The sequence below is a fragment of the Theropithecus gelada genome, chromosome 5 (genome assembly GCF_003255815.1).
Source record: "Theropithecus gelada isolate Dixy chromosome 5, Tgel_1.0, whole genome shotgun sequence".
Taxonomy (NCBI): domain Eukaryota; kingdom Metazoa; phylum Chordata; class Mammalia; order Primates; family Cercopithecidae; genus Theropithecus; species Theropithecus gelada.
The window spans coordinates 57,166,787-57,185,879 of NC_037672.1; the positions used below are offsets into that span (position 1 = coordinate 57,166,787).

Consider the following 19,093-nt stretch of genomic DNA (forward strand, 5'->3'; position numbering starts at 1 on the left):
AGGTTTCATCAGATACCGTATTAACAACTGGCACCTAATTCTCTGTCTTCCTCTATACCACAGATCTTGCCATAATTCTCTATTTCAAGTCCATGTAGACAGCCTATTCAGCAATCTGGCCTTGTATTTTTTTCTACATCTCCGTAATTCCAGTAATAACCTACCAGCAGCTTCAGCCAATCTGGACTGTCACCTCCAGCCTTGGATTATTTAGCCCCTACTGTCCTTCACTCACAGAAGATATCACCTTCCTATTTCTCACTCAACCTCCAATACCCTGCTCACCTCTCTGGTCTCATTCCACTGACTCTGTCTTATAACCTGATCCCCTGCAGCCTGGTACACCTTGGAGTTCATTACACCCACCATGTTGTGTTTTTTTTCCACTCTGCACTTTACTCATTGTGTTGTCCATGTTGCATTGCTATAAAGGAATACTTGAGGCTGGATAATTTATAAAGAAAACATGTTTATTTGGCTTAACACTTCTACAAGCTGTACAAGCATGGCACCAGCATCTGCTTGGCTTCTGAAGAGGCCTTAGAAAGCTTTAACTCGTGGCAAAAGATGAAGGGGTGCAGGCTTGTCACATGGTAAGAAAAGGCACTCTTGTGTGAACTGATAGAGTGAGGACTCATTACCGCCAGGACGACACCAAGCCATTCGTGAGGGTCCCACTTCCATGACCCAAACACCTCCCATAAGGCCGCCCCTCCAACAATGGGGATCACATTGCAACATGAGCTGTGTAGGGGACACACATGCAAACCATGTCACTCATATTGTTTTTTCCTGCCAAAATGCCCCTCTTCCTTTTACTTGCTTAACCTTTATCCTAATAAATCCTGTGTGTTATCCCATTTATCTGGATGTTTGTAATAGTCAAACATAGGAAGCTTTCTTTGACTCTTTTGCTAGCTCAGGCTTGGTTGGATACCCTTCCTCTATACTTTTATGATGCCTTATATATATCACTCTGTATTATGTCATAATTACTTGTTCCAATATCTTTCTCTTGTCCTAGATTTTGAGCTCCTTATAGGCAAACTGTGTCTTATCCCTATCTCATTGCCTTGCACAGGTCCAGTTGCATAATAGATAACCAATAAACCTTTGAATGAAGGCATGATTGGTTGAACAAACAAGGGAATGAATGACGTGAATGTGTCATGAATATCACCTTTTTAAAGGATGTTCTTTTGTCTGTTACATTAGATCTTGGTATAAAACCTTTGAGGTCTTACGCTCTAAGTAGTCACTAGAAATTGGAGTATAATCAAAACAGTTCTGTTCAAATGTGTGCCCTAATTAATATTGAATGACAATACATTAAGAAAAGATCATGTAACTATAAAAGTACCCCAGATATGAAGGAAGCACAAGAGAGGCTTCTACGGACTGGGGAGCATTCTGTTTCTTGGTCTGGATGCTGGTCACACCAAATTTTTAGCATTTGAAAATTAATCCAGCCATACACTTAGGAAATAAGCATTTTGTGTGTGTGTGTGTGTGTGTGTGTGTGTGTATATAATATATGTATGTATGTATGTGTATATATGCATAAATATACTGCAATAGAGAAACTTTTAAAGTATATCAGGATTGATCAGATGTAGCAATGAAAATTGACTTATATTTAGGTATTTTAGAAAGCTTACTACAATGCTTTCATTTTAAAAATTTTAATCTCGTGAGTACAGTTTTTGCTGTAGTTGCTTTAAGTTTTAATAGTGCGGGAAGTGTATTCAAACTGACATTTGTTTAACTCTGATTTAATTGCTGATTTTTGTCTTGACTCATGTTGAACTAAGTTTAAGCAAGAAAGAGTTTTTACAAAGAATTAGATACTGCCCTTTGGAGAGAAAACAATACATACTTTGAGAGATTTAGCAATGCTCCTTCCTATGAGGAAAACACACCTTCTGCCAAGCTTGGCTTTTTGCAACAGTACAATAGTCTCCAGGGAGCAGAATCCAGGTGGGGAATGAATAGAAACAAATTCTACAGTTCCATTTCCAGGGGATATGATGGAAAAAGAAGGTAAACTGTGTGGAAGAGAAAACAACCAATAATTCCTAACCTGATTATGTACATTGTCTCACTTAATTCTCACAAGTCAATTAGAAATTTACAAATGAAGACATGGAGGCTCAGAGAAATTAAGAAATTTGACCCAGTCTACAAAGTGGCAGAACTGGAAATTTACCCTGAGTTAGCAGGCCCTGCAATTTTCACTCTGTGTCATCTTGCCTCACATAGAACACAATCCTATTCTAATCTCCTTACATGTATGCCTCAATTCCCTTTCCTGCCAAGCTTGCTGTGTCTGTCTCCCTTCATGAGGGCAGGAGCCTTATCTAATGTTCTTCACTTTTAGAAGCTAGCGCATATGTGCCTGGCCTACAGAAAGTACACCCAGAATATTGAGAGAGATGGGATTGGCAGATGAGTGGATGGGTATGAAGGAATTGTTTAGTTTTACTCTAGTCAGGTGCAAATCAGACTGTAATCTAAGCTTATTCTTCTGAATATGTTTAAACTCTGATTTAATATGCTTAGCTCTAGGGATGCCATAATAGTCTAACAAAAATTGATCTTTACAAAATACCTGTATTAATGAATGTTTACGGGCTTCTTTATAGATCCAACACATGTACCGTTGTGCTCGAGTCCAGGGCCTAGATACCAGTGAGGGGCTCCTTCTTTTTGGTAAAGAGCATTTTTATGTGATTGATGGATTTACCATGACAGCAACCAGGGAAATAAGAGATATTGAAACCTTACCTCCAAAGTAAGTAAATGAATGAAGAGACACAATGTATGACTGTCTTTAGAAGACAGAAAGTATATTTGCATAGTTTTCTTTTTTAATCAAAAAATTGTGTTCTAGGTAATGTTCTCTCTCAGTTTGTGTGTATTCATCATTACATACTCACACAGATGATATTCAGTTATTTTAAGGTAATAATGAAAATGTTTGGCTTCTTTATTAAGATGAAAGCTAAATAACGTTTATTTCTGTGCATTCCGAGTTATTTATATTATAATCTATATATTTATAAATTTATTCTGAATTTATAAATCGTCCTTTTAAAAAATATAGCAGATATACAATTGTAGAGAAAATGCAGGTAACTGCACAATACTCCTAAAAATGAAAGAGCATCATCAGGTACTGAATACCCTAGAAACAGCATGACTAAAGCATTAGCAGAGATTTACTGACTGAGTTGTAGGCATCTTCCTTTTCTTCTGCTGTCCTGTGATGAAACTAATAGTGAGTAGTGGAAAACTCGGGAGAGAGACCAAGCTAGAAAAAGGATAAGAAGCTTAGGGCTTAGAAGATCAACAGGCTGGCTGCTTCTCTTCTTTAACATTTTCCTAGCACCCTTGAATACAGACATTGTTTCTATAGTTCATTCCTAGGAGATATTTCAAATAATTACTTTCAGCAACAGTCAGGGTCACATGAAGACTTTTATGGGTCCTTTTTCCATACAAAAATATTTAAACTTATATGTTGTGACTAATGGTATAAATATAATCACATATTAAAACATTTTTTTCTACCTTTTTCTTCCTAAAAGTTGATTTTTTTTTCTGATTTTTAAAATAAATTAAGACATTTTCTTGGTCCCCAGAAAGTATGTGAGCTGAAGCACTGTGCTAACCATGTCTGGTGAATAACTTGGTCCTGACAGTAATAGGGGAGTTTTTAAAATTGCATTCATCAAAGGGGGTTCCTTGTATCTCAGGTAGCTAACAAATTTTTCTTTTAAACGTATTTTTTAACTGAAAATTCTGATATATATTATTCCTCCATCCTGTTCATGTGTTTAAAATTAGCTCTCCCTTTGTGGAACAGTAAATTTATCTCTTGCTGTGTTTTTGTTCATTTGCTTTTTCTCTTGGCTGCCTGTAGTATGCATGAGCCAATTATCCCTAGAGGAGCCAGGCAAGGTCCTAGTCAACTCAAGAGAACATGCAGCATTTTTGCATATGAAGATATCAAGGAAGTTCATAAAAGGAGATATCTCCTGCAGGTGAGTCAATTTAGTAGTACTGTTTTGTCCTGTTTCTTTATTCTGAAAATGTATTATTTAAAAATTGGTATGTGCCATGGAAACCCTCAATAGGATCTGTATTTATTTATTTATTTATTTATTTATTTATTGAGACGGAGTCTTGCTCTGTCGCCCAGACTGGAGTGCAGTGGCGTGATCTAGGCTCACTGCAAGCTCCACCTCCCGGGTTTACACCATTCTTCTGTCTCAGCCTCCTGAGTAGCTGGGACTACAGGTGCCCACCACCACACCTGGCTAATTGTTTTGTATTTTTTAGTAGAGACGGGGTTTCACCATGTTAGCCAGGTTGGTCTTGATTTCCTGACATCGTGATCCACCCACGTCAGCCTCCCAAAGTACTGGGATTACAGGCATGAGCCACCGTGTCCGGCCAGGATCTGCATTTAGAATAATCCTTAGATTTGGTTATAGACAGACTCAGGTCACCTCAGGTCACGTGGATGCATAATTTTGTACAATGCATTTCTCTTGTTTAAACACAACCTAAAATTTGAGTGATTATCTTTGTTATCCATCTTTCCCTGTAGCTATCCAAATTAACATTTTAGTTTTCTTCTAATATAAAAATTACATCCTTACTATAATTTTATAAAATTATAATTGTATGATAATTATTTTTATTCTGTTATGAAAGACTTTAGAAATAAATTGAGCAGAATAAGAAATATCTGTTTATTTTGTAGCTTAATCTTCAGGGAATTCATGACTTTAAAAGTGTTAGCAAATTAACTTCTTGAACATTGTAGAAATTCATAGTGGAAAAGTTAATATATAATCTTATTTGTGAACTTCTGTTTTTTCTTAATGTTTTTCTCTCTGATCATTTCAGCCTATTGCTGTGGAAGTTTTCTCTGGAGATGGACGGAATTACCTCCTTGCTTTTCAGAAAGGAATTAGAAACAAAGTCTATCAAAGGTCTTGTTTGTTAGGAACACTTTGTATACTACTGTGGGAAGAGATGGGAGGGGGAATCTTTTCTCAGTTTTGCTAGTTTTTAAAAATCTAGAATTTAGATCATTGAGCCAACATCTTTGAAGAAAATAATTTGTATTATTGTTGCCAGCCTCTTGAAACAATTGTTCTTCTAACTTTTAAAATAATGCAATTCTATTGTGACATACCATTTTTCCTCCTGCTAACTTATAGTAGAAATCATCAAAAACTACTTTTATCACTAAGTCCTGTGTCTCTACATACAAAGGATGATGAAACTGTAGCTTTAAAAATAAAACTTTAGTTTCTTTTTTTTTTCTTGAGACAGAGTCTCGTTCTGTCACCCAGGCTAGAGTGCAGTGGCCTGATCTCGGCTCACTTAAAACTCCGCCTCCCAGGTTTACGCCATTCTCCTGCCTCAGCCTCCCGAGTAGCTGGGACTACAGGCTCCCGCTACCATGCCCGGCTTATTTTTTTGTATTTTTAGTAGAGACGGGGTTTCACCATGTTAGCCAGGATGGTCTCAATCTCCTGACCTCGTGATCCGCCTGCCTCGGCCTCCCAAAGTGCTGGGATTACAGGCATGAGCCACCGTGCCTGGCCAAAAATAAACCTTTACTTTCAAAATAAGGTTTCTTTGTATTTACCAAAATGAAGCCAATGCAGTTTCTTGCTATTGAATGCAAGGACTGAGTTCCCTTAGAAATTTAATTTACGTGGGACTTTTCTCTGGCCATGGAAGGGATGTTGGATACCTTCATCCTTGAAAAAGTAGTATAGCTAAATAAGGCAGATAGTCTAATTTAAGCATATTTTTATCTTTAATAAACTATATTTAAAATTTCCTTTTAAGCGAAAAACAGGCCAAGCTATGCAATGGCTCACGTTCATATCCTCAGCACTTTGGGAGGCCAACGAGGGAGGATCACTTGGGTCTAGACTTCAAGACCAGCCTGGGCAACATAGTGAGACCCTGTCTCTATAAAAAAATAAAATAATTAGCCAGGCATTGTGGCACATGCCTGTAATGGGAGGTTGAGGTGGGAGGATTGCTTAAGCCCAGGAGGTCAAGGTTGCAGTAAGCCATGATCACACCACTGCACTCTAGCCTGAGTGAGCAAGGCACTGTTTCAAAAAATAATAATTTTTTTTTTTTTTTTAAGACAGAGTCTTGCTCTGTCACCAGGCTGGAGTGCAGTGGCATGATCTTGCCTCACTGCAGCCTCCGCCCGCCAGGTTTAAGCAGTTTTCGTGCCTCATCCTCCCAAGTAGCTGGGATTTCAAGCATGTACCACCACACCCAGCTAATTTTTGTGTTTTTAGTAGAGATGGAGTTTCGTTCACCATGTTGGCCGGGATGGTCTCAATCTCCTGACCTCATGATCTGCCCACCTTGGCCTCCCAAAGTGCTGAGATTACAGGCATGAGCCACCGCACTCAGCCTATAAATTTTTTTAAAAAGGAAAAGCAACACGTATCTCTGGTATTTAAAGATCATTCTCTTGAATGTGTGAATAATAAGGCTATTCTGAACTAACCATGTAGATGAGAGGCATTCTCTTGCTCTTTGAAGGGTGATGTAGATCCTGGCAATCCCTCTATTATAGAAAATTTTTATATTTCAAATTATTTCCATGAGGAATAACTAAACCATCCAACACTGCTTCTCATTGCAGTACAGTAATATTACCTGTGAGCAGCTGGGAAATGAGGGTGGTTCAAATAAAGCACGTGTGGATATTGATTGGTAGCCCAAAACTCCTTTCACATATGGGAAGAGCTAAGTAAAGTGATTGAGATTCACTTTTACTTATCTGATTTTTTAATTTCTAAAGGTGCTATTGTTTTTAGTGCTAAGAAATTATTTCCTATTCAGAGAAGTCCAAAATAATAGATTTTGTTATGGGCATTTATATTTGGCTCTGGATGTCATCATATTTTTTTTATAACCCAAAGAGTATTCTAATTATTATATACTCCTTTTGCCTGCCATTCAGTGGGTTATGGGAGGGTAGATGCAACTATGAACATCTAAACAAATCATCCTTTCTAAAGCTTCCCATTAGATCCTGACTGAGACTTCATTTTCAATTTTATGCTGTTTTAAATTTTTCAGGTTTTTGGCTGTAGTGCCGTCTCTAACGGACAGTTCAGAATCCGTATCTGGACAACGACCAAACACGAGTGTGGAGCAGGGGTAGGTGGTTTGCTCCTTGAATGTTACAGTTTAGTAGTGAAGTTGGGATGATTCATATCTGGACAGTATTATTTAACATTTTAAATGAGTGTTTTTCCCCTAGTGGTTGCAAACTTTTTTTTAAGTACTGAAAACTAAAGGAAGAAAAGAAAAAGGTATGCATAATCACTATGTCAAATCACTGCTCACATTTTGATCAATTACCTTCTGTTCTTTAAAGCATGAGTACATTGGTTGTGTACATAACTGAGTTTATACTCTAAATACAAGTTTTTATCCTGCTTCTTCTATTCAGTGTTATATTTAAATATTACCTCTTGTCTTTAAAAAACTATTCAGAAACATAACTATCATTTGCTACCTATTCATCACATATATAAAACATCATGTAATTTTTGTCAGGTTTTTGCTTTTTTTAAATTATTGTTATTATTATTATTTTGAGATGAAGTCTCACTCTGTCACCCAGGCTGGAGTGCAATGGCACGTCTTGGCTCACTGCAACCTCCACCTCCTGTGTCCATGAGATTCTCCTGCCTCAGCCTCCCAAGTAGCTGGGATTACAGGTGCCTGCCACCACACCTGGCTAATTTTTGTATTTTTAGTAGAGACGGGGTTTTGCCACGTTGGTCAGGCTGGTCTCAAACTCCTGACCTCAGGTGATCTGCCCGCTTCGGCCTCCCAAAGTGCTGGGATTACAGATGTGAGCCACCGCGCCTGGTGTTTATCAGGTTTTCTTATCATAAGACTGGAAATGTGATTCTTCGTTATTATTTTTTTTTTTTTTCTTTTGAGACAGAGTTTCCCTCTGTTACCCAGGCTGGCGTGCAATGGGGTGATCTTGGCTCACTGCAACCTCTGCCTCCTGGGCTCAAGCGATTCTCAGCATCAGACTGAGCAGTTCTCAGCCTCCCGAGTAGCTGGGATTACAAGTATGTGCTACCATGCCTGGCTAATTTTTGTATTTTTAGTAGAGAAGGGGTTTTGCCATGTTGGCCAGGGTGGTCTCAAACTCCTGGCCTTAAGGGATCTGCCCATCTTGGCCCACCAAAGTTCTGGGATTACAGGCATGAGCCACCACGCCTGGCTATGATTCTTCATTATTTTATTGTGGTAGAGTCCCCTTAATAAAACAAAGAGTAGGAATTTTAAGGCTCTTGATACACAAAACCAACTTGATATTCATAAAAACTATACAAGTTTATATTGTACTATTAGTGGATAAGTTTGCCTCAATAGATACTTGCTAACTTTGTGTATTATTATTATTATTATTATTATTACTGGGACGGAGTTTTGCTCTGTTGCCCAGGCTGAAGTGTAGTGGCATGATCTCAGTTCACTGCAGCCTCCGCCTCCCGGGTTCAAGCAATTCTTCTGCCTCAGTCTCCCAAGTAGCTGGGACTACAGGTGTGCGCCACCATGCCCGGCTAATTTTTGTATTTTTAGTAGTGATGGGGTTTTACCATATTGGCCAGGCTGCTCTCGAACTCCCTACCTTGTGATCCACCCACCTCGGCCTCCCAAAGTGCTGGGATTACAGGCGTGAGCCACCACACCTGGCCTGTATATTAATTTTTTTATTTTATTGATTTTATAAAATGTTTTCTCATTTTTTAAATGTATATTTCTTTGATTATTAGTAAGCATGAGCTCTGTATATGTTTATTAGCCATTTAGAATCATTATTTGTAAATTGTCCATATCTTTTGCCTATTTTTCCTTTGAGATCTTATTAATTTGTGTAGGATTTTTCTACCATAAGTTATTACTCCTTTGCTTGTCGTATTTGTTGCAGATTTCCCAGTTTTCCTCTAAATTTTGCTTTTTGACATTTACATTTAAACCTCTGTTTCTGTGTATTCTGAACTGTCAGTGATTCCTTTATGCTCTTTATAGCCGCATTTCATGTTAGCGATGCCTTCTAGATGACATAGCCATTTCAAGAATCCATAGACCCAGCTCCATTTACATCACTCAATAAGTGGTAGCCTTTTATAATCCACTGGAAAGAAGCAGTGCTTTGGGGCTGTAAATTAATTATTAGAGCATGCAAGAAAATGACTTTTGAAAGTTCTAGAGATTATGTAATTTGTAAATAAAATTTGATTCCAATCTGTGTGCCTCTATATATGTTGTGTATTTCTCTTTAAGTTTTGTTTTTATTTTTTTATAGCCAAGCCTTAGCAAATACAATGCTAAATACATGCTTTTGTTAACCCCAGAAACATGTTCTGCTCCTAATCATTTGTGTTGTTGTTAACATAAATACAGGAAGTGAAAAATTTCCTTAAAAACATAATGAGCCTTTTTTCTACTTGTAAGCAAATTGTTACTGCTTCCTAGATAATCTTAAACTTGCTATTTCTTTGTTCTTGCTACTTCCTGTGCTGAGTTGGCAGTTGTTAAAGAACTTTTAAGAGCTCAGAGGCAAGAAACAGAAATTCGTTTCCAACTTTAGTCTTCCATTTCAGTTGTTCCCTTTCTTACGATGTTGAAGAGTGATCATGGCTATTTTTCCAAAGAGAGTATCTTGTGCATTCAGTTTGCCTGATGGAAAGACTATCTCAAAGTGGAAAATAGTACCATCGAGCTGGATGTGTTTAGGACCTAACGTTTACAAATGTATTAATTTCCTTTCAGAAAAGAAAACATATAAATACTTTCTCCTGGTTCCATGACCAATTATTAATTATCAATATTATAAAGCTGATAAACCTTAAAGAGGATTTTATAACATTTTAAGGAAGTCTGCTGTCCCCAAAAAAGTAATGCTTAAATTTCAAATGGCCTGGACACCAGTGACTTTCCTGTTATACAATATTCATATTTTCATTCACTTATCTAATGTATTATGTACTTACTGTGTACAGAGTATTATATAATATATCAGTTATTCTAATTAAGTATCCTTGGATCTGTTTGCTTAGTGATTATAGTAAAAATAAGAAAGACTATGGTTAGTGTATGGCTTATGCCTCTAGTCCCAATAATTTGGGAGACCGAGTTAGGAGGATCATTTGAGGCCAGGATCTTGAGACCGACCTGGGCAACATAGCAAGACCCCATCTCTACAAAAAATAAATTATAAAATAGTTTTAAAAAGAAAAAGAAGGCCAGGCACTGTGGCTCACGCCTGTAATCCTAGCACTTTGGGAGGCTGAGGTGAGAGGATCACCTGAGGTCAGGAGTTCGAGACCAGCCTGGGCAACATGGTGAAACCATGCCTCTACTAAAAATACAAAAATTAGCTGGGCATGGTGGTGAGTGCATGTAATCACAGCTACCCAGGAGGCTGAGGCAGGAGAATCAGTAGAACCCAGGAGGCAGAGGCTGCAGTGAGCCGAGACCATGCCACTGCAATCCAGCCTGGGTGACAGAGCAAGACTCCATCTCAAAAAAAAAAAAAAAGTTGAACTAGATCAGTGTTCTTCCAACTCTTTTGAATATGACCTAGAGTAAAAAATATATATTACATTCATCCCAAGACACATAAATGGAGTTATAAATACTCAAACAAAATTCACAAAAAAATACTTTCCCTTAAGGTATGTGATGCCTTCTGATGTCCTCTGTTTTCTTCAATTCAGTTCTATGTTACTTCATATTTCAAAATGCTGATCACAGCCCACTAAACTGATTTTATGACCCACTAATAGATCCTCCACAGTTTGAAAAATTCCTGGACCAGATGACTTAAATTTTTCAACTTTATAATTTTTCAGATTTAAAATTTTATTGCTTCTAATTTATTGTATTATGTATTGCTTTTAGATCTGGGTTGCTTAGCACTTTGGTTGGAGAGAAGTCTGTGACTCAGAGATGGGAGGTAAGTTTAATGAATATATGAGCTTCCTTAGAAGTTTGTAGTTAGAGTAGAAGTCATACAGTTAAAAGCACTTTAATTATCCATAAAATACATACCATAGAGAAAATGTTTTATTTTCATTCTTTTTAGAAAAAAAAGTATTTCATTGTTCTGAAATCTGTTAAAAAGAATTTGTCCTTTACATCATTTTGCATATAAAATTTTAAAAGCTGAACATAGTGGAAATCATTGATTGCTCAAAAATGAATATTCATCTTTTTCCAGAGAGGTGAAATCAGCAACTTCCAATATTTGATGCATTTGAACACTTTGGCTGGCAGATCATATAATGATCTCATGCAGTATCCTGTCTTCCCCTGGATCCTTGCAGATTACGACTCAGAGGTAAATCTTAGTAGAACACATTTTCAAAAATAATTTTAAAATGCTACAATTGAAGCAGGGTGCAGTGGCTCATCCCTAAAATCCCAGTATTTCGGGAAGCCGAGGCAGGCAAATCACTTGAGCCCAGGATTTCAAGACCAGCCAGAGCAACATGGCAAAACCCTGTCTCCACTAAAACTGCAGAAATTAGCCAGGTGTGGTGCCAAACCCCCATTGTCCCAGCTACTCAGGAGGCTGAGGTGGGAGGATTGCTTTAGCCCAGGAGATGGAGGCTCCAGTGAGCCAAGATTGTGCCACTGCACTCCTGACTTGGTGACTTGGTGACCTACCAAGCAAGACTGTGTCTCTGACAAGAAAAAAAAAAAAAAACTGCAGTTGCCTAAATGTTTTATTTGGTTTGTAGTTTAATGTTCTCAATAGGCACAGGCAATTAATTCAAATAGATGAGAAGCATTTAGCACAGACATATAAAAAGTTTGGATAATTGACCAACTTATTGAGTACTGGCCATTAATTCATAATATCTATTCAGTTTTTTTAAGTGCTGATTAATTTGCATCTATTGGTGGATATCAGAATCCATCTGTGTAGTTTGAAGTGTTTGTTAGGAAAACACAAAGTAACCCTTCTACAAAACATTACTGCCACATAAAAGAAATTTTTTATACTATTCCAGAAAGCCCTGGGAGAAGATTTCCAACAATTCAACATGTACCTGACAAGTCTCAAAATCAAGAGCAGATAGAAGCATATGAATGTTTTGATTCCTCTCTTCCTTTACCTCCTGTCTGATAGACATCTGATTATTTTGGAAATGAACTGTAGCAGGCAAAACAAAAGACACTTAGCCCTAGGTAAACAACCAAAAAGATTGTTTTTAAAATTCAGAAATTCATTAGACCTTCTTATTCACTAGAATCATGGCTGCTTATCCTTTCAGAAATTTTATACATCAATATATTAAAAAGGATAAAGCTTCTATCCTCAGAAAATTTTGGTCTAATGAAAGAATGAAAGGAAATCCACCCTTTATGCATGGACGTACGTTAGTGTATTTGATGTTTGAATCTATATATTTGCTTGTATAGTTAATTTGCATACCTAATGCATAATACATAAATAATAAAAGGAAAAGAAGAGATCAGGAGTAAAGATTGATAAGTGAAAATATTTTTTCTTTAAGTCCATCAAGGAAAGTTAGAAAGAAAGTGTAGATTTTTAAAGAGACAGGAAGTCCAAAAGAAATGTGGTTTTCTGAGAAGGGAGTGGAGAACTTTGTCAACCCATATTTGAATATGTATCTCACATGAACATGACAGGTCCCATTACTGAACCTTCAATTCTCTACCTCGTTCTCCCGATGCAATTCTGACCCTCACTGTGTATTCCCCATCTTAGGAAGTGGCACCATCATCCATGCTGTCTTACAGGCTGGAAATTATTTTCCTACTGTCCATGTCTGCTCAGTGGCCAAGGCATTTCTACCTTTGTCTTCGTCAGTGTACCTAGTGTCTCATTTCAGGCCCTCTGCATCTTCTATTGGACTGTTGCAGCAGCCTCCTAACTGGGCTTAATGCTCTAGTCTCTCCTTCCTTCACTATGCCTTCTACACTGCAGCCAGTTTCAGGAACACTAATTGAGTCATCCCCCTGTTTAAAATCATTCAGTGACCAGGTGCTGTGACTTACACCTGTAACCCCAGAACTTTGGGAGGCCAGGGAGGGCAGATTGCTTGAGTCCAGGAGTTCAAGACCAGCCTGGGCAACACGGAAAACCCCATCTCTACAAAAAATACAAAAAAGTAGCCAGGCGTGGTGACAAGTATCTGTAGTCCCAGCTACTCAGGAGGCTGAAAGGGGAGGATCACTTGAGCTGGTGAGGTGGAGATTGCTGTGAGCTGAGAGTGTGCCTCTGTACTCTGGCCTGGGCAACAGAGCAAGAAGCTGTCTCAAAAAAAAAAATAAAATAATGAAGTAAAAATAAATAAATAATAAAATTATTCAGTGAATCACCGTCATAATTTGGGAGAGAGTTGAAAATCCTCACTATAGCAACCTTTTCATTGTAGCTCCTGTGTATATATTTCTCATGTCCTCCTAGAACAGCTATCGTGGGGCACCCCAGATCCCTCTTCTGTAATTTAGTGGCTTTTCACACACAGCCTGACCTGCCCGGTGCCCATCGTGCATTTCTTCTCTCCACCAACTAACTCAACTGACCAACTCCACTTCATCCTTCAGGAAACGCTCAAGTACCAGCCCTGTGATGTGGACCCTTCTGTTCTTTTTCTCCTTTGCCTTCTATTCCCACACTGCCCTATAGTTGTATAATATGGTACCTATGTTGGGTTTTTTCCCCACCATTTGAATCATGGAGCTTTCTTTTACAGCATAGTCCTGCAGTAATCATAGGGTCAAGGTCCTTGAGCACACAGACCATTTTATGTCTCTCTCAACTCTCAGCCAATGGGATGATGCCTGGCACTTTGTACATACTTTAACATTTGTTGAATTAACCAGAAAATATAAACGAGGTACTTTACATATAAACTTTGAGATAACAAATACGCTAACTTGACTTACATTCAGAAATGTAGATCAGTTTCTCCTGCCCAAGATTTTTAAAAATAAAAGTTTGGCAAAACTGGTTATTCATGATGTCCTATAAAAAGGACACAAATATGCCACAGGCACATATTTCAAATTTCTACTTTCAAAATCCTCAGGGAGTAAATTTTAGTTTCCTTTTAAATATATGAATTAGGTCAACTCATCAACTTGTAAAGTAATCTCTGGTAAACTAGAAGAATCCGTCTCATTGGGAAGTTACTTGATCTGGTGTAATGTTATCTTTTAGAGGTGAAAGAATTACTGAGTGTTCTAGTTTATATCAGTTCCAGATCACCTCTGAGAAGAAAATGCTCAGAAGTAACATTGGAGGGAGACAGGGTGGGGGTGGAGGGAGGGAGGACACAGAAGGGAGATCTGATCCTCCAATTATGTGAGTGATGAGGTTAACGATGAATTGGAGCTATTGTGTCCACCGTCTCCTGCTGGGTCCTTGCCAAGACTTGGAAGCATTTTCCCTCTTAATCCTCATCCCCTAAACCTGGATCCTTAGTGGCTTCCCCTGTGAAACACATAATTTCCAAAGCACTTATCTTCCAACTGAATCGGTTAACCAACTCCCATGTGCCTGTCTGTAAAGTGTGGATAAACAGTACATACATAACATTATTTTGGAGTCCAGTTATGCCAGCTTGACCCTATAGATACTAGTGTGTTTATAAATCATCATCGTCCACTGTAGCCACTGTATCTACGTTAGTGAGGCTAGATAGTGTATAGTAACTTGAAATTGAGTTACACTTTGTATTTTAGGAGGTGGATCTTACTAATCCCAAGACGTTTAGAAACCTGGCTAAGCCAATGGGAGCACAAACAGATGAACGATTAGCTCAGTATAAGAAGCGATATAAAGACTGGGAGGATCCTAATGGTAAGGAACTTTTTCTGTCATTGGACCTTTTACCCAAGTTTCAAAAGTAAGTCATTATATAGCGGTCTGACATTCTCACATCCTCCTTCAAATTTCTTATATATCATATCTATATACATTATATGTCCACACATATATGCAGATTATTATAGCAGAGGAATCAAGTTTGCATGCCAACTTGTGGCCATGCTTAGAAGGCATTTTAAATAGCTTATTAGAGTATTGGTGAAAAACTAAGTATTCCTGCTTTGCATAGGACAGAAATTTCTCATCATAATCTGCCTCTGTCTCTAATCATATTTAGTCCAGGAACCACACTTTAATTTATTGTCTCTCTTTAATTTTATTGAGGCAATTTTTAGAACCCTTTTGCATTTAAAAAAATGACTATATTCTAAAATTATATAGTTTACTTGTTATTTATTATGTTTAATGTTTATTGTGTTTCTCCCTCAAAAAGGCAAAACAAACAAAGGAGAAAGAAAGCCTAAGCTTTTTGTTCCCCCTCTCTGCCAAGGAGAATATGTAGTAAAAATACATAAAAAGTGCTTAATATTCATAAACAACGATTTAGAGAAATATGTAATTGCAAAGCCAGAACCTAATAAAAAAGTAACTATAAGTGCATATCCTGCTTTAGTGGAAGATGGTCTACTATTAAGGGTTAACTATTATAGTAAGCCTCAAAACATGAAATTGGTAGACATACTAAGTTTGTGGGAATAGGCCATTGAATTATACTTAATTTGGACTACTGTCAAATATAGAAGAGAGGGATAGTGGTGTCATCATGAAGTTTTCCTGCTGAAAATGCCAGTACTAACTGTGTTTAGTGTCACAGTTATCACATGGGCTATTGTTTTCAAACATAAAGTAATACTGATTTTATTTTTCATATTTCTTCTTTTGGTTTCAATTATGCTTTAATTTTCTTAAACAGGAGAAACTCCCGCATACCACTATGGGACCCACTATTCATCTGCAATGATTGTGGCCTCATACCTTGTGAGGATGGAGCCTTTCACACAGATATTCTTAAGGCTACAGGTAAAACTTTAAATTGGAGGTTTTTCTATTTTATACTATCCTCTTCTATCTAAAATGTCACCTTTTAAAATACCATTATCTTCCATTATAAGAAGCTCTGTGAAGTTTTAATGACAAAGTAATTACATAACTAAAGTAGAATTTTGTTGGACCAAAACTGATAATGAACTACAATTCGCTTAGAACAAATAAGTGCCAGCATCCTTTAATCAAATACATAAGTAGCATACATTTTTCAACCAGCCCTAACTGGTTGAATTAAACAATTTTTATTTTACAAAAACATGATATATTCCAGCTCATTCTCTGTTTCCTTGATTATGATTGCTTTTCTGGACATTCTCTTTCATTTATTTAGCACGTATTTAATAAATACCTACTGTGTGCCAGGCACTGTTCCAGGTACTTGGGAGGACTTCAATTAATAAAGAGAAAAGCCTTACCTGTGCAGTTTATGTATTTCAGTTGAAGAAGACAGCCAAATATCAAAAATAAGAAAACTGTAAGGTGTTTTAGAATGTGATAAAAGCTATCAGAAAGATATAGGTCCAGAAAGGGGGATGGGAGGTGGAGAGAACAGGAGGTTGGGCAGGGTGGGATGCAGTTTTAAGTAGAGTGATCAGAGTAGGTCTCCTGTAAGAAAAAGTCTAAAGGAGGTAAGGGTGTTGCTTCTGCAGATATCTGGAGATACATGTTCCAGGCAGAGGGAAGAGCTTGTGCAAGGGCTCTAAGGCAGGCTTGTATCTGACATGTTTGAGGAGCAGCCCAGTGGCCAGTGTGTCCAGAATAGAGTAAGTAAGGAGGAAAGTTAGTTGTAAGGGAAGAGGTCAACAAGGAAACAGGGGCTACATTGTATGGCAGGCCTTGGCAGCCATGGCATGGACTTTGGCATTTTCCCACAGTGAGCATCATAAGACAGGTACACCGTGTTCACTTAAAACACAGCAGCATGGGGGGCTTTACTGAAGAAGATGGGTAGTGTACCTGAGGCTGTATAGTCAAAAATATCCCTTTTCTATTTTAATTTGCTTTATCAGTCTGTAACTGATCACCTTTTCTAATTCTCCATTTAATTCTCATTAGTATGAGAACTTGCATATCATGTTAATTTATGCAAAAAACATTCAAAACGTAATTTGAATGTTTCCAACTGTAGATGATTTACATTAGAATCTTTTCTTGTGATGGCATCATCAAACTATGGAAGAACTCATATTTCTTACAGCCTTGTCCTCTCTTTAAAATCTACTGTTTTTTGGATGACTTTTTAAAATCTTTACATTTGATTTTCAGTTTGATTATAAAACAAATGTGGAGAGAACCCTCTGTAAGGATTACCCCAAAGAGAAATAGATGTTTCATGTTTATTAAAAAATTTTGTGCATTTAATGTAGGATAATGAGAAATTGAAATGTCACCAAATATAGTTGGAGTTTTCAAGCTCTTGAACTTGATAGAAGCTGTCAGGTGGGAATGGTTCTGTAATAGAGAGGTGTCTTCTCATTCTGCCCACAGGGTGGCCACTTTGACCTGGCTGACCGGATGTTTCACAGTGTGCGCGAGGCCTGGTATTCAGCATCGAAGCACAACATGGCAGATGTAAAAGAACTTATTCCAGAGTTCTTTTATTTACCAGAATTCCTATTCAATTCCAACAACTTCGATCTAGGTACGTAGAGCTGTGGCACTGTCTTAGGAATGTCAGCCAGGAAAAGCCCAATAGAAATAAGTCACTTTTCTGAAGATTGTCTGCAGCACACATTAACAAGAAAAAAATTTCGTTATAGTTTCTTGCAGTCATTTGCTATAATTGGGTGTGGTTACATGTCATTTTTGAGGTTACAAAAATTAGCTGGACGTGGTAGTGGGCACCTGTAATCCCAGCTACTCAGGAGGCTGAGGCAGGAAAATTGCTTGAACCTGGGAGGTGGAGGTTGCAGTGAGCCAAGATCGTGAACTGTACTCCAGCCTGGGCAACAGAGTGAGACTCCGTCTCTAAATAAATAAATATTGAGACAGATTACTTCCAACATTTAGAATTTTGTTGTTTTGATGAAAACAAAGGTGAAGTGAAAATTTATTTGAAAAATATTACTATTGAAACCCATTAATAGCTAAGAGTGGTATATCCGAATTTTTCACATATTGTTTTAATCTCGTTTATTGCCTAATGTATTCTTGGTTTATATGCTAATGTGTTTTAAAATTAGAACTTCAGAATAACTTTAAGTAAATCCCTTTTCTTTATCCTGTAAGGGCTCTATTTTCTAGAAAAACAGGACCAAATCAGCACTTACAAAAACAAGAAAAACTTCATCAGTGCTGTTTTTATATTATCTGGCTGTTAGAGGAAGTGGATTTGACTTTGGTTACAGTTTATTGGAACACAGTTTGCTGATCTGTGCTTCTGAGTATTTCTTTTAAAGCATATCAGAATTCCATTGTTTTCATGTTAGAGTATTCCTGCCAGATATTTGTTGTTTTATATTTTTTCATTCTTTGTATTTTCTACTGTTTTATAAGAGTTAGCACATAAATTATAACTGTACTACCTCCAAATTTGCATGAACAGAAAATACAGGGAAGTGTTTGTATCCTATACATATGGAAGATATTTCTATTTGAAGTTTGCTAAAGATAATTTTTGTATATTTAATTGTCCATCAGCAACTCTACCTTTGTGAAATGGGATCTAATGGGGAAGATAACAAGACTCTCTCCAGAGCCCCAGGAAACGTCCTGAAATTGATTTTATTACCTCCAGTTATGCCTAGAGCTCACCCTTGAGCAGCTAAAGACACAACTTTAGGGCTTAGAATTAGAGAAAGTGATGGGTTTTCCCAAAAGAATAGAATAGATAGTCAACAAGGACAATCAACAAATACCTGCTGTAGCCTTTGACTATGAATGCACATTAGCATTTTCTTTTTTTGAGACAGAGTTTTGCTCTGTCACCCAAGCTGGAGTGCAGTGGCATAATCTCTGCTCACCGCAGCCTCCACCTTACAGGTCCAAGCAATTCTCGTGCCTCAGCCTTCCAAGTAGCTGGGATTATATGCGCCACCATACCTGGCTAATTCTTTTTCATATTTTTAGTAGAGACGGGGTTTCCCCATGTTG

General features: G+C 37.6%; 1 protein-coding gene across 1 annotated transcript in view; it reads left to right on the forward strand.

Moving 5' to 3' along the window:
- WDFY3 (WD repeat and FYVE domain containing 3) overlaps nt 1-19,093 on the forward strand; it is a 309,424-nt gene that overhangs the window by 258,998 nt on the left and 31,333 nt on the right. Inside the window, exons 48-56 of the mRNA XM_025385326.1 lie at nt 2,643-2,791; nt 3,923-4,043; nt 4,915-5,000; nt 7,135-7,215; nt 10,990-11,044; nt 11,309-11,428; nt 14,809-14,926; nt 15,867-15,973; nt 17,489-17,642. Coding sequence (XP_025241111.1) covers nt 2,643-2,791; nt 3,923-4,043; nt 4,915-5,000; nt 7,135-7,215; nt 10,990-11,044; nt 11,309-11,428; nt 14,809-14,926; nt 15,867-15,973; nt 17,489-17,642 — 991 coding nt within the window. The remainder of the gene's footprint in view (nt 1-2,642; nt 2,792-3,922; nt 4,044-4,914; nt 5,001-7,134; nt 7,216-10,989; nt 11,045-11,308; nt 11,429-14,808; nt 14,927-15,866; nt 15,974-17,488; nt 17,643-19,093) is intronic.